This window comes from Moschus berezovskii, chromosome 12 (assembly GCF_049115385.1).
Source record: "Moschus berezovskii isolate FMDL1 chromosome 12, NW_MosBer_1.0, whole genome shotgun sequence".
NCBI lineage: Eukaryota > Metazoa > Chordata > Mammalia > Artiodactyla > Moschidae > Moschus > Moschus berezovskii.
The window spans coordinates 66,155,038-66,176,554 of NC_142471.1; the positions used below are offsets into that span (position 1 = coordinate 66,155,038).

The 21,517-nt window shown below is 42.9% G+C and overlaps 1 protein-coding gene across 2 annotated transcripts in view; it reads left to right on the forward strand.

Moving 5' to 3' along the window:
- Window positions 1-21,517, forward strand: part of CNNM1 (cyclin and CBS domain divalent metal cation transport mediator 1) — a 65,849-nt gene that overhangs the window by 11,951 nt on the left and 32,381 nt on the right. For both annotated transcript variants that reach the window (XM_055425929.2, XM_088842517.1), the window contains exon 2: window positions 18,014-18,157. In XM_055425929.2, the coding sequence (XP_055281904.1) occupies window positions 18,014-18,157 (144 nt within the window). The remainder of the gene's footprint in view (window positions 1-18,013; window positions 18,158-21,517) is intronic.

The following is a 21,517-nucleotide window of genomic DNA, read 5'->3' on the forward strand; positions in this document are numbered from 1 at the left end:
TTTTCACAGTAGTCTCCTTGAGTTGAGTTCTATAATTTGGGAACACTAATTCATAAAACACAGCCTTAGAAAGTTATTGAACTTAATTTCTAAAGTTTACTCTTCTATTTATTGGATTGTTTTTAGGAGAAAACTAGTCTTGTATAGATGACATGGGGAAGGAAAAAAAGCTTTGTTCCAAAGTTGAAAGCCTCTGGGTACTATAGCTCCAGGATCTAACTTGGTTAAACAGTATAGCTCTGTCTTCCTAAACAAAAGACAACAAAATCCATGTAATGTTGGGTTACTCGATCTGTAGGCAAGCATAGCCATCTAAAATTATGTAAATGGCCTATTGCTGTTTCCAAACTCTGCCTTTGTTCATTGATTCATTCATTCAATTAATATTTATTGAATTCCTGCTTTGGGCCAGGCACCTGAGTGGGACTTGGGAATATAGATGTGAACAAGAAAGACATTGAACAGCAGTTATGGGGCTGAAAGAGGTCCACTTCAATTTTTGGTCTACTGCATGTGATTTATTCCCTAAAGTACATCCAACCAGCCAGTAAGTGCTTCTGGCACAGACACACAGTGTAACATTTTCACTGGGGAATAATCTGAAAAGTCAGTGTTTTGCTTCATCACTCCAAATTCTGTTGTGAGCTATTTTAGCAGAAAGAATAGTCACCCCACTGTTTAATTCTATAAAAAGCTGCCAAAACATTAAAGCTCCTTTCTTTGTCTTCTATAAAAGAAAATAAAAAGTTATTTCACTCAAAGTTATATTTCACCAATATAATTAGAGGTAATATGCTTTAAACTGTGTTAAACATTGCTAAATAATAATTAGTAAAACTTAGAATAAGATGTTTACCTTCTAAACAATAATTAGAGTAACAGTAAACAAAGCATAGTCCATCATATCCAGGGAGAAAGAACAAAAGAAAACAAGGAAAAGTGAAAATAATTAATTATACAAGGTGCGAAAATTGCTGATTTATATTTCTTTCTTTACAACTTCTCATTATAATTGCTTTAATATTGTTATGCAGTAGTCTTCTTTTTTTCTTAGCCTAGCAGTAGATATACCAGGTAACAAGAGAATCTGAACTGAAAGGAGTGGGAGCACTGAAAGACCTGAGAGAGAGTCTAATTCACACTTTTTCTTTTTAGATTTACTTATCCTTTCTAGGACATAACAGCCTTTGTTATCAGACTCTGTTTATATCTAATCTAAACCCTACAGACTGCAATCAAATTCTGTTTCCTCTTTTTATCATGTTTTGTGGGTCCTCTTTTACTTGGAGGACATAGTAGCTTACCTCGATTCTATTTATTAACAACCAGATACACTTGGTCATGTTTCTGGCTCCCTTAAAGCATTTGGTGTCTCAGGGCAGGGGGTCTGTAGATTTTTCTATTGTTGTTCAGCCACTAAATCATGTCCAACTCTTTGCAACCCCATGAACTGCAGCACACCAGGCTGCCCTGTCCTTCACTATCTTCCAGAGTTCGTTCAAACTCATGTCCATTGAGTCGGTGATGCTATCTCACCATCTCAACCTCTGTTGTACCCTTATCCTTTTGGCTTCAATCTTTCCCAGCATCAGTGTCTTTTCCAAAGAGTCAGTTCTTCACATCATGTGGCCAAAGGATTGGAATTTCAGTTTCAGCATCAGTCCTTCCAATGAATATTCAGGACTGATTTCCTTTAGGATTGACTGGTTTGATCTACTTGCAGTCCAAGGTACTCTCAAGAGTCTTCTCCAGCACCACAATTCAAAAGCATCAGTTCCTCGGTGCTCAGCCTTCTTTATGGTCCAACTTTTCCATCCATACATGAGTACTGGAAAAACCAAAGCTTTGACTATGCAGACCTTTGTTGGCAAAGTGATATCTCTGCTTTTTAATACAACTGTCTAGGTCTGTCTCAGTTAGTAAAGAATCTGCCTGCAATGCGGGAGACCTGGGTTCAATCCCTGGATTGGGAATATCCCCTGGAGAAGGGAAAGGCTACCCACTCCAGTATTCCGGCCTGGAGAATTCCATAGACTGTATAGTCCATGGGGTCGCAAAGAGTTGGACATGACTGAGCTTTCATTATTTTTTTCACTTTCACTTTTTAAGGTCTGTCACAGCTTTCCTTCCAAGGAGCAAGCGTCTTTTAATTTCATGGCTGCAGTCACTGTCCACAGTGATTGTGAAGCCCAAGAAAAATAAAATCTGTCACTGTTTCCACTTTTTCCCCTTGTATTTGCCAGGAAGTGATGGGACCAGATGCCATGATCTTAGTTTTTTAGTGGTGAATAGATTTTTCTAGTACTCTCATAAACTGGTTTACCTCTAGGCCCATATTTAGAGATTCCTGGACCTTTAATAACAACATCAATCCTCTATTTCCTGCTGTCTATTCCTTTCCAAACTAGATTCTTCTCAATTCTCCCTTCCATTCTTCCCTTTCTCCCTTCCTTCCTTCCATATGACATTATTCTCTATGAGGCCTCCAGTCTTCCTGGTGCTTGCAGTCAAGTAAGGAGCGACACACTAATAATAAACAATTACAAAGGAAGACAAGTGATTTGAAGGAAAAGTATAGGGAGCTCTGAGAGCATATAATAGGGGGTCCTGACCTGGTCTTACAGGTTAGGATACACTGCCCCCTCTCCAAGTGATATTTGTGCTGAATCCTAAAGGGTGGAGAGGAGTTCAGCAGAGCTTTCCAGGAGAAGGGGACAGACATGCAAAGCCTCTGAGGAAAGAGGGCCAAGCGGGTGTCCTGCGGGGTTTCTGGGCCATTTGACACCCAGCGGGGAAAGCGCCACCACTGCCGATCAGTCTTCTTTCTATCGACGTTATCAGAATGCTAGGCTACCAGGGCTCTGGGAGATGGATATGAATATAAATATCCAAGAGCATGAAAAGAGGAAGGACCCTGATGGAAATGATACAGAGCAGCCTGGGGTACAGACAAGGGCATCCAGACAACATCTGTGGGTAAGTGGGGGCGCTGAGGGGGGTTGGCTGCTGGGAGAACTGATTCCCTGGAAGGATCTGGGAAAACTTCTCTGAGGAAGTGAATGAAGAGGGAATCTGATAAGCAGTTATGAAGGGAAAGAACATTCTAGCTGAGGCAGGAGCTTGAGCGAGAAAAGGAAAGGGAGCCAAGAGGACCTTCAAAAGCTGTTAAAGCCATGATTATATTGTTGCTTTTCTTCCAGCAAAATGGGAAACTAGGCAGATCGAGACGTTTGTCAAACATAATTTATGTTCTCTCCAAGTGCTGAAACTGTATATTTTAACAATTTTTGGTGGTGATATTTCTAAAATGTTTTATGCCCGTTCCTGCCTGCCTTAATAAAGGATCCTAAATATAACAACCTTTTCTTGATGACGCATGATCATGGTCATGAGAGTGTAGTTATTTTATGCTGCATTATAAATCAGTTCTCTGCTTTTTCGTTTTTCTGTGTCCTCTGCAGTCAGCTGCTAGCTCTTTTTGAGTCAGCCTCAAGCAAATCCCTGTCCCCACCTCGCTCATCACAAAATCATTCTATTTAACTGAGAAACCAGGGAATCATATGCCTGACGTACAATAGGCTTCAGTAAATATTTGTTGACTAAATGATTAGTTAGGCTTGGACTGGGAGTCTCAGGTATGGGGTTGGTGTACAGACCTAGAATAGTTCCTCCTGGGACCAGACTCAAAACTGTGCGAAGTCACCTCCAGATAATGTGTGATTACACTGCTATTTTTGTAGTGTTGCTTAGCAAGCCAGACTGCCAACCAGCTTAGAGCCTAGTGACTAACAACTATTTTCTTCATGCCCTGGTGATGCTGGTTACCATGGTGTTCTGGGTGACATGGCTGGCTTTTTTTATAATTGCCTTTTAGTGGCTCGAGAAATTTTTCTGTGATAAATGCATTGATTATTTCTGATGAAGTAGGGCAGGATTACTACAAAGTACAGACTTAAAAAAAAAAAACTAGAAAAAGGAACTGTTTTGCTTTTCCAGATTAATGTGGTTGCTGCAGGACTGATAGGATATTTTTTGTGTTGCTCTTCCTGACTTGATAGAAAGTGATTTAATTTGATTGTATAATTTTTTTTAAAGTCTAGCTTGTGTCAAGGTAATATTTCTCATCTTATTCTTTAATATTACAATACAAAACTTAGGAGTTCAAACTCCTTTGTAAACTTAAGAGGCTATAATTATTCGCACTGTTAAAATTTTGGTATGTCATATATCATCACACCAGAGGAGGACATGGCAACCCACTCAAGTATTCTTGCCTGGAGAATCCCCATGGACAGAGGAGCCTGATGAGCTACAGTCCAAAGGGTTGCAAAGAATCAGATATGACTGAGTGATTAAACAAAGCACATCTCATCACAGAGAAGCACCCTGTTAAGCCAAACTGGTTGTGTGACCCAGGACTGTTTAGTATAGAATTTTAGAGCATGAAAAATGACCTTGGAGATCACCTAATCCCATCCTTTAATTTTTTTGTAATTTTTATTTATTTCGGCTGTGCTGACTCTTTGTTGCAGTGCGTGGGTTTCTTATTTTGGTGGCTTGTCTTGTTGGGGAACACTGGCTCTAGGCATGCGCACTTCAGTAGCTGTGGCTCACAGGCCCTAGAATGAGAGCTCAGCAGTTGTGACGTAAGGGCTTAGCTGTTGCAAGGCATGTGGAATCTTCCCAGACCAGGGCTTGAGCCCATGTCCCCTGCATTGGCAGGAGGATCTTATCAACTGCACCACCAGGTAAATCCCCCAGTCCTTTAATTTTAAGGCAGAGAAAGCTGAGGCCCAGAAAAGACAAATTATAAAAATAGCCATGATAATCCCTTATAGTTGCAAAGCATTTACATTTGCGAAGATCTTTCCAAACAGTAATTCATTTTGTGCTCACCATGAATGTGAAGTCAGTAGAATTTATCCCCATTTTGTTGAAGAGGCACATGGGGTCTGGAGGCACAAGTGTCCTGTTCAGTGTCAGTGACTGAGGCAGAACCAGAAGCCACATCTGTGATTCGCTGTCTCAGACCACAGAGTCACAACCAGACATAGTCACAGGAACCTGGGCCCCGCTCTTCTGTTTACTAGCTGTGTGACTAGGGCAGGTCACTCCACCACTCCAAATGAGGCTTACGTTCCTTCTTAAAATGACAATACTTTAAAAACAGTAATATTGATCCTACATTGTAAGATTAACATGAAGGCTAAAGATAATGCTTGTATAGTACTTAAGACACTCCCCCGTTTGCCTTTCACCTCACTGATCTAGCTAAATGAATTCTCTCTAGTCAGTTATTTTATTTAACAAGTGCTTTCCCTGATTCAGCCCATATGGAAGTCATTGTATATAATAAGAAAATAAGAATGACAGCTGTTTACCTTGGATAGGGCCCAGAGACCAAATTGATTGTGGAAATTTCCTTACATTTCTTTTATCCTGTCATCAGTTAGGTTTCCTTCTGTATCACTGTGTCCTTCCTCAGACATCCCAGGCAAATAAAAAGAACATAATCTACAAACAAATATCATACCCGACCAATGAAAGCTCTTAAAGCTGCAGTTCAGTTCAGTTCAGTCACTCAGTCGTGTCCGACTATTTGCAACCCCATGGACCGCAGCACGCCAGGCTTTCCTGTCCATCACCAACTCCCGAAGCTTACTCAAACTCATGTCCATCGAGTCGGTGATGCCATCCAACCATTTCATCCTCTGTCATCCCCTTCTCCTCCCACCTTCAGTCTTTCCCAGCGTAAGGGTCTTTTCCAAGGAGTCAATTCTTGGCATCAGGTGGCCAAAGTATTGGAGTTTCAGCTTCAGCATCAGTCCTTCCAATGAATATTCAGAACTGATTTTCTTTAGGATTGACTGGTTGGATCTCCTTGCAATCCAAAGGACTCTCAAGAGTCTTCTCCAACACCACAGTTCAAAAGCCTCAATTCTTTGGCACAACATATTTTGATAGAGTTAGTGGAAAAGAAGGCAACGTATATACCCCAAGCCACGGAGGCCTCTAATGGCAGGAAGAAGAGTTCAGAAATGATCTTCCCTGGTTACCCGTCCATATTACAGAGATGGGGAATAACCTCATGAATGTAGTGTTTGGGGGCAGTCAATCTGTTTTTACTGGATAGGATTGATTACAGCAGAAAAAAAGCCAACAGGAGGACTGGGTAGGATATTGATGCAATTCTCCAGAATACAATGAAAGTATAGAAATTAACAACTATATACTTGCAATTGGAAAGAGGGAAATATGAGGCTTCATTGCCTTCTGGACACTCCTTCTCAGTCTCCTTTTCTGTTCCTCCTACATCATATTCACTGATACATTGTCAGCACTTGGGACAGGACCTACCCCTATCAGACACTCAAATATCTGTTGCTTGAAAAGCAGAGACATTACTTTGCCGACCAAGGTCCGTCTAGTCAAGGCAATGGTTTTTCCCGTGGTCATGTATGGATGTGAGAGTTGGACTGTGAAGAAAGCTGATCGCCGAAGAATCGATGCTTTTGAACTGTGGTGTTGGAGAAGACTCTTGAGAGTCCCTTATACTGCAAGGAGATCCAACCAGTCCATTCTAAAGGAGATCAATCCTGGATGTTCATTGGAGGGACTGATGCTAAAGCTGAAACTCCAATACTTTGGCCACCTCATGAGACGAGTTGACTCACTGGAAAAGACTCTGATGCTGGGAAAGGTTGGGGGCGGGAGGAGAAGGGGACGACGGAGAATGAGATGGCTGGATGGCATCACCGACTCTGTGGACATGAGTTTGAGTGTACTCCGGGAGTTGGTGATGGACAGGGAGGCCTGGCGTGCTGTGATTCATGGGGTCGCGGAGAGTCGGACACGACTGAGCGACTGAACTGAACTGAACTGAACTGAACTGAATGTTGCATTTCTGTAACCTCTGAATGTTGGGAGTGTCCAGGACTGAGAAATAAATCTCTTTGTCTTCTCTTACTCCCTTTGTTTATTTCATTCATTCTCCCAAAGATCACCAACCTAAACCAGACTTAAATTTCTAACTGACATTTGACATCTCCACTTGGAGGCTTAAAAGGCATCTCAAACTTCAAACCATCCAGAATTGAACTTCTGCTCTCTCTGCTAAATCTGCACCTTGCACAATATGCCCCAACTCCCTAAATTGCAGTTCCATTCTTCTAGTTTTTCAGGCCCAAACTTCTCTGTCTTTTTTGCCATACATCCAGTCCCTCATATGGGTTCTGCTTTCAACATATATAGAGAATCTGTCTACATCTCTCTACCTCCAATACACCCTGGTCCATGCCATCAGCCATCTCTCATCTGGATGAATACCAGAGCTGTGAGGTCTCTCTCTGCCCACTTTGTGTCCATTCTTCAAACAGCCGCTGGAGAGATTCTTTTAAAATGTAAGTCAGATCATATCACTTTTTTGCCAAAACCAAACATAGACACAAACACAAAACTCTACAATGGCTTTATCTCACCCAGAGTAGGAGCCTAAGTCCTCACAAAGCCTTTTCAGGCTCTATGTATCAAAGTGGCAGATACCCCACCCCTTTCCTCCTTGACCCTGGCCCGCTCCTGCCCTCTTTCACTCTGCAACCATTCCTCAAGCACATCAGTTACACTTCCAAAACTCAAGGCCTTTGCATCTTATGCTGCTGATATCCCCCAGGTATCCACAGGGCTCCCTACCCCACCACCTTTAGATCCGTGTTCATACACCAGCTTCTCAGGGAGTTTATCTGGCATCCCTTGCCTAGAACTGTACTACAGGGTCACTCCATCCGCACACTCCCTCACCAGTCTTCCTTGATGTGATTTTCCTGTAGCCAGAGCAATAGAGTTTGTATATTTATCTGCCTTATTCTCTCTCACCCCACGTACTAGAATATAAGCTACAGGAGGAAAGTGATTTTGTCCATCGTGTTCATTGCTGTATGCCCAGTGCCTAGATGAGTGCTTGGCACATAGTAGCGTTTAATAAATACCAGTTGAGAGAATGAAGAGGAAAAAGAATTGGAAGTTTATTGGGATTTTTTTTCTAAATAGGAGCAAAGGAAAAGAAGGTAAAAACTGACTCCTGGGTTACAACTCCTGGGTTAGAGCTGAAGGTGCTGTTTGTTATGGTGGAGAGGGAGGCAGAGTGGGGATAGTGGGTCTTTTAGATCGTGTGTTCCTATTTGGATACGTGATTTTTGACAAGACAAGGGGAAAGCTCAGCCACAATGTCTAAAACAAGATGACAGTTCAAAATAGACTCTGATGTTAAGATATAAATTTAGTTCAGGAAAGAAGTGATGGTGACATTGAAAGGCTCTGCTGGGATTTTTTTTTTAATTGATCATTTGGCTGCATCAGGTCCTAGTTGCCACATGCAGGATCTTCAGTCTCTAGTTGAGGCTCACTGGCTTAGTTGTTTACATGTTTACAGCATGTGGGACCTTAGTTCCCCAACCAGCGATCAAACCCACATTTCCTCCATTGTAAGGTGGATTCTTAACCACTGGACTACAGGGAAGTCCCAGGGATATTTAATCCAGAGGAGAGAGAAGAGCAGAGGATCAGGGATTGGAGTGGAGGTTCTTAACTGCAACTGCCTACTTTAGAGGCACCTGAAGATGTTTTGAACATCCCAATGCCTGGACCACATGCCAGCCTAATTAGGTCAGAACTTTCCTGGGTGGGACACAGCTATCAATGGGTTTTAAACTCCCCAGCTAACTCCCACAGGCAGCCAGTGTCGAGAATCACTGAACTAAAGTCTTTAAGATATATTTATCTTTGTTGTTGTTTAGTTGCTAATTTGTGTCCGACTCTCTGGTGACCCCCTGGACTGCAGCCCGCCAGGCTCTTCTGTCCATGGGACTTTCCAGGCAAGAATACTGGAGTGGGTTGCCATTTCCTTCTCCAATATTTACCTTCAGGTGAGGATAAAGTAAAGGAATCCACAATGGGAGCAGAAGAATATTAGTCATAAGGGTAGAAAAAAAAACAGGGTAGTCTTGGCCAGCTCGTCTCATACTCAACTCCCTAAGAGTCATAAGAATCACCTGAGATCTCGAGGATCTACAGATCATGACTCAAATTGCCAAGCTCCCAGGTAATCCTGTGATGCCTGGTTCAAGGGCCACACTGAGTAGCAAGTGTCAAGAGCAGTGCTTCTCAAACTCTAATGTACATAAGAATCACCTGGGATATCATTAAAGCAGCTGTCTGGACCCCACCCACCAAGATCCAAATTCTGTAAGTCAGGAATAGAACCCAAGAACCTGCATCATTTTTTAAATTCATTTATTTTAAGAATAATTGCTTTACAATTGTATTGGTTTCTGCATACATCAGCATGAATCAGCCATAGGTATACATATGTCCTCTCCCTCCGGGACCTCCCTCCCACCCCTTTAGGTTGTCACGGAGCACTGGTTTGAGCTCCCTGAGTCATACAGCAAATTCCCACTGGCTATCTATTTCACATATGGTAGTGTTTACATTTCCATGCCAGTCTCTCTGTTCATCCCACCCTCTCTTTCACCGCTCCCCCACGTCCACAAGTCTGTTCTCTATGTCTGCGTCTCCATTGCTGCCCTACAAATAGGTTCATCAGGACCATCTTTCTAGATTTCATATATATGTGTTAATATATGATATTTGTTTTTCTCTTTCTGATGTATTTCACTCTGTATAATAGGCTCTAGGTTCATCCAGTTCATTAGAACTGATTCAAATGCAAGAGCCTGCGTTTTGAATGAGGTGATATGCAATGCTGCTGGTCCCACACTTCCAGTGATATAGAGTCACCAAGACCACAATAAGAAAGAAGAGGCACTTGGGACTTCTCTGGTGGTCCAGTGCGCCCAACGCAGGGGACCCAGTTTCAATCTCTGGTCAGGGAACTGGATCCCTCATGCTGCAACTGAGACCTGCCACAGCCAAATAAATAAATAAATATTTTTGTAAAGAAGGAAAGAAGAGGCACTCAATACTGCTTACCAAATGAATAAGAGCTATTGTAGGGATACCAGAAAGAATAAGAATGTAGCAAAGCCACTAGATTTTACAAGGTGAAGGTCATAAGTGAGGCAGAAACCATAAAACCATAAAATGATTTCTGCTGTTCTCTATTTTCAAGCAGTAAGCTTTCCCCCTGGCTTCTATATTTTATCTTGGGAACAATTACCTTACCAAAGTGTCGCAACTATTTTTGAAAGAGAGAGAAAGCAAATCAATTATTTGATTTTCTTTTCAAGGCATGGGAGGTATGCTAATAGGGTACTTGGGAGTTCTTCTCTGTGGATATGCCTAAACCATCTAGAAGCCACATTTATTAAGGACCTTTGGAGGATATTCCAACTTCTTCAAATACCAAAGTACAGTTGCAATGATGCTGACACATAACTTTCTTTAGAGCAAGGTTTCCAACCTTGACATTCCTTATGTCGAGGCTGTTGTAGAGCAACAGCATCCCTGACCTCTTCCCTCTACATGCCAGTATCATCTCCTGCCCCAAGTTGTGACAAGCCAGATGGTCTCCAGACATTGCCAAATGTTCCCTGGGAGGCAAAAATCAGCCCCAATTGAGAACCACTGCTTCAAAAGCAATGTTTGAAAACCTAGTCACCCTTCTAAGCAGTCTGACTTATAGCTTGGGCATGTTGATGCCAGGTAGTGAAGACAGAGCACTACCAGTAACCAGTACTAGGACCACCCTTTGGATCCTTGGGGCAACAGAAAAGACTAGTTTGACTTTCAGGAGTGGGAAATTTTATTGACCTCAGTTATACCAAGAGCCTAATAGATGGTGCAGTACTTCACACTTGTCTCATTGGTACAAAAGCTGTAAGAAACCTCTTTCCAGGCTCCTCATGAAAGAGTCAGCTGCCGCTCTGTGCCCTGTAACAAAATACCATAACCACCACATCATAGGAGAGAAAGCATTCATCAGCTTGCCACACAACTATCATTTGTCCAGGAGGTTCTTTTCTCTCCTTTCATGAGTACTTAACATCTTGTGACTTAAACCAAGGACACAGAACAGGTGAGGATTGTATTAGAAATCTCAGTGCTTGTTTCTCTTCCTCAGTAGAGGTCATCGGACAAATAACCAGAGTGCCGTAGAGCCTACCCATAAACCAGTGGTTTTCAAACTTTAGCCTGCATCATAACCAGCTAAAAGTTTATTAAACCACTGATCACTGGACTGTACCCCCTGAGATTCTGATTTGCTCAGTCTAGAGTGGCGCCTGAGAATTTGCATTTCAAGTAATGCTGACAGTCCAGGGACCACACTTTGAGAACCGTGACTGTACAGCAAGTAATAATTCTCAGACTTGGCTGAACATTGGTATTATCTGAAGAATGTTTTTAACTATTGGTGTCATGGCCCCATCCCAAACAAATGAAATCAGAATGTCTGGGCATGAGATCCAGTCTTCAGAGTGTATTTATTAGTTTCTCAGAAGATTCTTGTATAGAGCCAGCATTGAGAAACACTGAACTAGGTGGAATGTATTCTAGAGCATTGGGGTGCCTCTACACCAGGTGGCCCTGCTTAATGGAGGGCTTTAGTATGACTTAATCCCGTATTCTTACCCGTTATGCTTCTTTGAGGATTGCTTCTCCAGTTCCACCAAAATCATCCTAACACTGCGGTCCAAACAAGTCTTAAGCCATAGGTGCTTATTCTCTACTTCGTGTTTCATCGAGCTGTAGACAGCATTGGAGCTGAAGATTGCAAATCAGAGTCTGAGAGGAAGTAGCCTGGAGGGCAGCAAATCAAGGCTTAAGGAGTCTACAGCTGCTGGAAGCCAGGAAAGGCGTGTCAACAGGCCAAATCATGAGGACAGGACTGGGGCTTCTGCTGAGGCTGGATACCAGGGACACGGCAGGGATTCAAGCCAGTAGCTACTAGTTCAGAAGTAGAACACTACTGAACCCAGAATGAAATGTATTCTTACAACAGAGACAGACGTTACCTTAATTTCTAGAAAGTGCATTGCCATAAAATCCATTGTTTCCTTATCTTTCAATTCAGTCCAGAGATTTTCATCTGTTGGTGTTCAGTGCCATGGTAGTATGGTCAAGGGACATGTTAAAATACCTCATCAAGTGGTAGCGTTCATGAGTTTTCTATTTAAAGAATTGCCTTTTGCCTGATTGTATCTTTTTTTTTTAAGCACTTGTAGGTTTTCTCTAGTTGCAGTGAGCAGGCTTCTCATTACGGTGGCTTCTCTTATTGCAGAGGGTGGGCTCTAGGCACATGGGCTCAGTAGTTGCAGTGGAGAGGCTTAATTACTCTATAGCATGTGGGTTCTTCCTGGACCAGGGATCAAACTCATGTCCCATGTACTGGCAGATGGATTCTTAACCACTGGATCACCAGGTAAGCCCTGAGTCTTTATATCTTAATCAGATCAAATAGGGCCTTGGAATTAGCAAATTTAAATTTTTTCACTTTGACTATTTTTAGCAAAAGGAAGGGTGATTTTTCCAGGGACCCAGTTGCTTTGGACTTACCAGTTGCTTTGGCTGGGAGTGTGCAGAGCAAAGTACTGAGCAAAGCACCCTCAGCATTTCAACACAGCGTTGTTGTTCTCCACATACCATCTTGTTTACAGTAACGATCCTAAAGAAATAGTATTTTTTAATTTCAAGTGAAGCGGGCACCCGATGAGAGAGAATCCTTTAGCAGAAGTTGAGAAAGAAGCTATCTTGCTTCAAAATATGCATAAGACACGTATAAGACACAGTTCCTATTGTCTCTCAATAGATTCTGGAGAAAGCAGGGCAAAACATCTCTAATTCACAAAATGAAGGCTTCTCACAATTCTCAGGAAATCTTCTCACAATGTCCATGACTCTCCTGTATCCTGTATGAAACATCTTAACAAATTGTTAGTTCTGTATAAAAGTTAATGTTCATCATCATTAACCTAAATTATTTCACAGTTCAGTTTAGTTGCTCAGTTGTGTCTGACCCTTTGCTACTCCATGGACTGCAGCATGCCAGGCTTCCCTGTCCATCACCAACTCCCAGAGCTTGCTCAAACTCATGTCCATCAAGTCGGTGACTCCATCCAACCATCTCAACCTCTGTCATCCCCTTCTCCTCCCGCCTTCAATCTTTCCCAGTATCAGGGTCTTTTCCAAGGAATCAGTTCTTGGTACCAGGTGGCCAAAGTATTGGAGTTTCAACTTCAGCATCAGTCCTTCCAATGACTATTCAGGACTGATTTCCTTTAGGATTGACTGGTTTGATCTCCTTGCAATCCAAGGAACTCTCAAAAAGTCTTCTCCAACACATCAGTTCAAAAGCATCAATTCTTTGGCACTCAGCTTTCTTTATAGTCCAACTCTCACATCCATACATGACTACTGGAAAAACTGTAGCTTTGACTAGATGGACCTTTGTTGGCAAAGTAATGTCTCTGCCTTTTAATAAGCTGTCTAGGTTTGTCATAGCTTTTCTTCCAAGGAGCAAGTGTCTTTTAATTTCATGGCTGCATCAGCATCTGCAGTGATTTTGGAGCCCAAGAAAATAAAGTCTCTCACTGTTTCCATTGTTCCCCCATCCATTTTCCATGAATTGATGGAACCACAATCCATGATCTTAGTTTTTTGAATGTTTTTCACTCTCCTCTTTCATCAAGAGGCTCTTTAGTTCTTCACTTTCTGCCTTAAGGGTGGTGTCATCTGCGTACCTGAGGTTATTGATATTTTAAATTTCTTTCATGGATACCCAAATTTCTAGTAAGTTGGAAGGAAATTGAAATCAATAGGCTAGTGGTTGTGAGAAGGAACTTGAGAAACTCTGCTAGTCTGTAGAGGGACAGCATTCACAGAACCTCATAGAAGGACATCAGAGGGGATTAACCAAGATTGAAGCCACTCCCTCAAGTGTGCCATTTGGAAGTAAACACAGCACTCATCCATGGGAGGAGAAATAAAGCATGTTAGAAACCAGTTTTTGCCCAGCAAAAGATGGAAACACTTGGGATGTTTGAGCCCCCACTGCCGCAGTTTTGAATACTCATAGGTCATCCCTCAAGGTTGATAAGATCTCTAATAAAGCATGAACCTACTCCATCCCAGGTCCACAGCTCCCCAGCATTTCTGGGGCCCAGGAAGAGGAGGAGTGCCAGGAGTTGCATCTTCAAGGCCAGCTGCTTTGAGGGAAGGACCTGGGGTATGTGTGTCATGGGAACAGCTGGTTTTCTTGTCTCTTTGTCAGCTCAGAATAGAGTTATGTGATTATTGATTCCTGTTCCAGTCTGTTCCAGTCTGTCCCCAAGAAACAATGACTTCCTTTGTTTGTAGATCTCTACAGGCACTTGACGAAATTATAAAGGCTGATTGTGAATTATAAAATATTTCTAAGTAGATTACACAAGTACATTGTCTTGAATATCATATAATTAGGACTTGAAATCATTATTCCCTGATGATCATATAGTTTGTCCTCAAATTGACCTTGAAAGGTGTAGACCAACGGTGGATTTTCACATGGAAGTTAGGGCACTTCTTGTGAAACAACATAAGATGTTGATTTATTTAATCACATTATATGAACTAACCTCTTAGTGGCAGGAAGTACGGCTGTATTATATATATTCTGGGCTCCACATAACAAAAATTATCTAATTATAGAAAATAATTTTAAGAAATCACTTTTCCAACTTTTTCCATTATGCTAGTCATTTGTTTTCTCATCTGCTAGCACATGCTAATAGAAAAGTGAGAGCAGGTGCCAGAAGTTTAAGAACATGTGTTAAAAAAAACAATTTTAAATTGAGCACATCCTAACAATTAACATAATCTAATTTAAGCTGCAAAACACTTCAACCCAATTGGGCAGGATGTAGTTGTTTCAAAGAATAATTTTAGAACCACTGATTCAGTTTAAATGTTAATTTAAACACACTGTATTTTAGTTTTTAAAAAGGGGTTTTGTCTGGTTTTAATATCACGTATTACATAAACTGTGGATTTTTATTCAGTCTCAGTTCAGTTCATCAGGCACTTATTGGCTGCCTGTTGTGTAGAGAAAACCCTGAGTAAGTGTATGAGCCTTTGTCCTAAAGAATCTTACAATCTGAGGAAGAAACATAGGCCCAGTAGAGCAGGGATCCCCAACCTCCAGGCCACGGACTGGTACCTCCTGTCAGATTGGTGACAGCATTAGATTAGAAATAAAATGCACAGTAAGTGTAATGCACTTGAATCATCTCAAAACCATCCCCCTCCCCATCCATGGAAAAATTGTCTTCCACGAAACCAGTCCCTGGTGCCAAAAATTTGGGGGACTGCTGCTGTAGAGGACACACACATTGTAAGTTATGAGAAGCAGCAAATTGTGATAAATGCTATAATGGAGTTATCAAGGGCTTAGAAACACAGGCAAGGAAAGGTTGGTTCAGATTCAGAATGGGGCAAATCCAGGAGAGCTTTCTTGAAGAGCTGGCACTGAGCTGAAACTTGAAGGTCCAGTGGAGACAGAATGGGAAAGGAAACAGTGTGGGTGAGAGCCTGGAAAATGGAAGTGGAGGAGGTTAGGAGCTGGAGGTAACGCGTATTACAGGAGGTATCCCGTATTCCTCTGGAGGACAGGATGTTTGGAGGATGTGGCAGGGCATGCAGTTAGAAAGACAGGGAGGTGCTACAGTTTACAGTCTTGAGAATACCAAACTAATGAGTCTAGATTTGACTTTGTGCACACTAGGGAGGGTGTTTGAGCGGGGGAGTGGCCTGATCAAGTCAGTTTGGGAGTAAGTCGCAGGATGAGTTGAAAGTGGAGAGGAAATTAGAGACGGTTTTTGAGTGATATAGATGCCATCTGTCCCGTTAAAAATCCCAATAAGTAGCTATCTTGCGATTTGAAGTATTTGATACAGAAATGCATGTTGTTTACATTTTAATTATGCACTGGCAAGCTTACTACTCTGACATTTCTAGCAGTGGGCGAGCAAAAGCTTATACAGGGTAGTGGTGATAAGGCATGAACTTCCTTTTTTTTAGGCGGGGGCAAGAATAACATCTGAATCAGTACCCTAAATATTCTCCTAATTTAAGGAGATGTTCTCTTAGCCAAGGAAAAGAACCACCCAGATTGTCCTTTCAGAAACAGATCCAGAAAATGCATCCATCAGTGGATGAAAATAAACCAAGGTGAAGCAGGATTCAGGTAAGACAGTCTCTAGATTAGGACCGAAAACTAGTTTACCTGGGTTCACAAAGTCTAGCTTTGCCACTTACAGACTGTAACTTTAGGCTAATTAACCAATCTGTGATTCAGTTGTTTCACTTGTAAAATAGGAATAATAATGGTACTTGTCTCAGGGGTTGTTATGAGGATGAAATGAACTAATATATGTAAAGTGCTCCAAATAGTACCTGGCATGTAGTTATCTCAATAAATGTTAACTATTGTTAGTCAGTTGTTTGGGCAGTAAGTTAACTAAATTGCCTATGACGTATTATAGTTTACACAGTGCCTTCACACTATGGAAACCTCCCTGCCCCTACTCCCTAACTACCCTAGTGACTGTCTGCGCAACTGATCCTGGACACATCTGCTGGGTCATTTGAACTCTGCAATTGCTTGATGGAAATTGATTGTCCTAGTTACTGCTGCTATGAACAAGCCACCTCAAAACTTGGAAGCATAAAACAACAACCGTTTTATCGTGCTCACAGATTCCTGAGTCAGGAATTCAGTGGGAGTTGCTTATCTCTGCTTCATAGTGATTGTGGCCATGGTTAGAAATGTCTTAGATGACTGGGGAGAATGCCAGCAGGTGGGGCAGGATCCACTGCCATAGAACGCTTCTTCTCTAACCTGTCCGGCACTTTGGTGGGATGGAGGAAAGGCCAGGCTTAGCTGGGACTGTCACCTAAACACCGACATGGGTCCTCTTCACCATGGTGGCCTCACGGTAGTTGTCAGACTTCGAGTGTTTCTGCAGCAGAAGCTATATGCCTTTTATGGTGCATTCTCAGAAGCCTCATTGCAGACACTTCTCTGTTCTCTGGGCTTCCCTGGTGGCTCAGGTGGTAAAGAATCTGCTTGCAAAGCAGGAGACCCGGGCTTGATCCCTGGGTCAGGAAAATCCACTGGGCTTGGAGAATTTCATGGACAGAGGAGCCTGGTGGGTTACAGTCCATGGGGTCGCAAAGAGTCAGGCACAACTGAGCAACTAACACTTTCACTTTCCCTGTTCTCGATTGATTCAAGCAGTCATAAGCCTACCCAGACTCAAGGAAGTTGATTAGACCACACTTCTCAATGTGGGGCATATCAAAGCCTCTGGGAGCCATATTGAAAATCACCATATTAGTATTATCCTCTAATGCTGGATGAGAAGCTTGAGATTCAGTACAGGTTTAATGTACTGGTTTGTCCAGGGTGAGTTGCACAGATAGTCACTAAGATAGTTAGGGATGGAGGCGGGGAGGTTTGCAGGCTTCCAACCTAGTTCTTCTAACTCCAGATTCTAATTCTCTCAATTAGATTATTCATCCTCCTTCAGCTTAGGTATACTTCTTAATATAGGAAAGTTACAGGGAAAAAAAAAAGCATTTAAATGGCATTGTGTGTATCAGATAACTTTCTTTTTATTTATTTATTTATTTATTTGTGGCTGTACTGGATCTTTGTTCCCACACATGGGCTCTAGAGCACAGGCTCAGTAATTGTGACACACAGGCTTAGTTGTTTCGAGGCATGTGGAATCTTCCCAGACCAAGGATCAAACCTATGTGCCCTGTATTGGCACGCAAATTCTTAATCACTGGACTACCAGGAAAGTCCAAGTAACTTGCTTCAAAAGAGATGGTGATATAAAAGTATAAAGTTTGCATTTATAAGAGGTTGTACACAAACTTCATATTTTAAAGAGATCCTAGAGTGGGTTCAGTGGTTCAGTCCCAAGATTGGTCAGAGAGCAATTTAGTATCATTTTCTCACAAGGAAGGATCTCTGAAAATATCCCAGATGCTTAACTGTGACTTCCTTTGTCTCTAGGAAAGTCCCACCTGGCCATTGTCCAGCGGGTGAATAACGAGGGAGAAGGGGACCCCTTCTATGAGGTGGTGGGCATCGTCACACTGGAGGACATCATAGAGGAGATCATCAAATCAGAGATCCTGGATGAAACTGACCTCTACAGTAAGTGGCTCTTGGCCAAAGCCGTCATATTTTCCTCTGAGGTTCTCAGAGCTGGCTTAATTTAATGGACAGTGTGAAAGGGGGGTCAGGACAAGCCCCAAGTGTGCTGTGTGTCAGCCCTCTCCTGCCAGGGGCTGGCATGGCAAGATGCCCCAGCTTGAACCACCGATGGGTCACTGAGAGTATGCTAGCTAAATGCTATCAAGAGAGAACCTTCAGGAACAGAGCCAAGACTATGAGAAGGAGGCCTCCTGGCCTTTGGGTGGAGGAAATGAAGTGCACCTCGGGTGACCTCTCCACCCTTGTTTCTCTGCCCTGGTTTGTCTCTTTGTCCACCTGGACACAGACCCCGGCATCCCTGGGGGTTCTACTCATGACTCACTCACAACAACATCAGTGTGATACCACCCAGCATGCTGCTGCTGCTGCTGCTAAGCTGCTCCAGTCGTGTCCGACTCTGTGCGACCCCATAGACGGCAGCCAACCAGGCTCTGCCATCCCTGGGATTCTCCAGGCAAGAACACTGGAGTGGGTTGCCATTTCCTAAGCCAAACCTCAGTCGTCCTTTTAGACGCTGCTCTTGTCCTCTGTGTGTTCTCAATCCTGCTGCCTGGTTCCCCCGCTCCTCCCTTTCCACCCCTGGCTCTGGTCTATTCTCCTCACCCTCCTCCCCACCCCCCCTCAGGAACAACACAGGTTCTTCCCTGCAATAGTGACTGCTTTTGTTACTGAGACTTATCAAAGCTTTGCTCACAAACAAGACAAAGGCCTACTTTCCTCAAAAATGGGAGTGTTATCAAATCCATGGGAGTCCCTAGGCCAGTAAGTGTCCCCTCCTGCCAATTTCATCAACTGGGACAGCATCCCCATCCTCCCCTCAGAGAACCCATTCCAAACCTGTGTGCTTAGTTTGCTGGAGGCAACTGTTCAGAGAAAAGCTCCTAGTAGAAAAAACTTCAAGACTCTAAGGCAGTAAGTGGTACAGAAAGAGTGCTTCCCTTTGGGATGAGAAGAGATCAGACCAAGGTGGGCCAAGCCTTGATGAAACATAGCAGGAGCGTCACAGTGACTGCTGTTGCAGTGGAGCCCTGGCCTGGCTCATCACCTTAAAATAGGGGTTGATCTCTCCATCCCCCGATCCTTTCCCCCTTCTCCACCTCTGACTATCACTCTGCTCTGGATTTAGAAATCCCAAGTGTCTCAATAGATATATTGGTGAAAACATTCACACTAAAGTGTTAGTGGCTGATGTTAACAATAGAGACAACAGTCTAAGTGAGTAAGCTCTTCCTAGGGCATTTGTTTCAACAACCTGATATTCCAGTACTCACTATTAAAATAGAAGGAATGGGGACTTCCCTGGCAGTCCAGTGGTTAAGACTTCTTCTTCCAACACAGGTGGTATGGGTTCAATCCTTGCTTGGAGAGCTAAGACCCCAAATGCCTCATGGCCAAAAAAACCAAAACAAAACAGAAGCAATATTGGAACAAATTCAGTAAAGACTTTAAAAATGGTTCACATCAAAACAAGTATTTTAAAACTAAATAAAATAGAAGGAATGAAGAGGAAGATCAGAGGAAATTGATTCTCCAGTGATTAACTATTTGGTAGCATTCTGGTGGAGGAGAGAGTGGGAATATTTAGACGAACACGTCATATAAATCAGAAGGTTACTTACTAGTAATGGAAAAGAGTGGCCTGATATCTTTGCTGCTCTCTTGCTAAACCATCCTCTCTCTAAAAGAAAGGGTTACGATTTTCCCACTCATAAATAAACATGAATCCTTGAGAATGGTGAGAAGGCTGAGGAACCAGGACTACTGTGTTGCTTCTCCCCAGATCCTGACCTGGGCCTGGATCTCACTGTGGGATCTCACCGTTTGTGGCAACCAGATACAAGGAGCCTTAAAGCTGGGGCTGGGAGTCCAAGGCAGGCCCACAAGAGAGCAATGTGGAGGAGGGCACTTTCTTCCTTCTAGAAGGGAACCTAGTCCTGTGGCAGAGCGAAATCAGGAGGGGGAGAGTCCCGAGGAGCCCGCCCCCTGGAGTTCTCTCCCTTTCATTTCCACTGCGTCTGTTCAACCTGCACTGAGAGTTCCCCGCACCACTGTTTTGCTCCAGGCCAACTTTAGAAAAACCCTAATCTGCTTCTCTGCTCCCCTAGCACAGGTTAAGATAGGCTAAAGTTTCAATATTTGACTCAGTACTAAGGGAAAGCAAGAGACATATGACCAAAGAAAACCTACCCTTTACCCCAAAATAGATTTTTATTGATTTATTTAGCTGTGTCAGGTCTTAGTTGCAGCACTCAGGATCCTCTTAGTTGCAACATGCAAACACTTCATTATGGCATTGGGTATCTTAGATCCCTGACCAGGGGTCAAACCCAGGCCCCCTGCCTTGGGAGCATGGAGTCTTAGCCACTGGACCACCAGGGAAGTCACCCCCTGGGGGGAAGAAAAAAAAAAAATATATATATATATATATAGAGAGAGAGAGAGAGAGAAGATTTTAAAAAGCAGGGAGAAAAATTAAATTGGAAAAAGCCGGGATTTTTCTCAATCAATAATCACAATAGTCCTGCCTGAGGCCCCCACCCAGAGAACTCACCTTTATAGATTATAGAGCTAGTTGCATTTTTCTCCTTCTTTCCTTTATTTCCCCCAATTCTCTCCCAGTGGAGGGGCCAGGGTTGAAGCAAGAGAATCGTGAGTGGAAAGAAGGAGTGACCGCCCACCTCCTCCTTTGGGTGGCATCCCTCAGTACCACTCAGAACATGGTTTAAATCAGTGGGAAGAGACCAGGTGAGTCCAGCTCTGGGGACAGGAGTATGGCCAAGGCAGAAACCCCCCAGGCCCTGCCATAGTCCTTGATGCTAAGAACACAAGTCCCTCATGTGTGAAGGCCTTTTTGTAAGCATACAGTTATTTGTAAGCATTTCACAGATAGATTCTGATGGGAGTCTCATAATAACTACCTGAGATAAGCAGAAAAATTACGATTAATCATTAACCTTATGGGGCCTCCCTGGTGGTTCAGATGGTAAAGAATCAGCCTACCATGCAGGAGACCTGAGTTCTGTCCCTGAGTTTCAAAGACCCTTGAATAAGGGAATGGCTACCCACTCCAGTATTCTTGCCTGAAGAATCCCATGGGCAGAAGAACCTGGCAGGCTACAGTCCCTGGGGTTGAATATAGTTGGACACAATGGAGTGACTAAGCATGCAGGCACTAAGCTTATGAGCAGAAGAGTTATGATTAATCACTAACTTTATTGTATAAATTAAAGCACACAGACTGTGATGCTTAGAGATGTTGCACAGCTCATAAGCAGGGGAGCCAGCCCTAGAAGCCTGAAC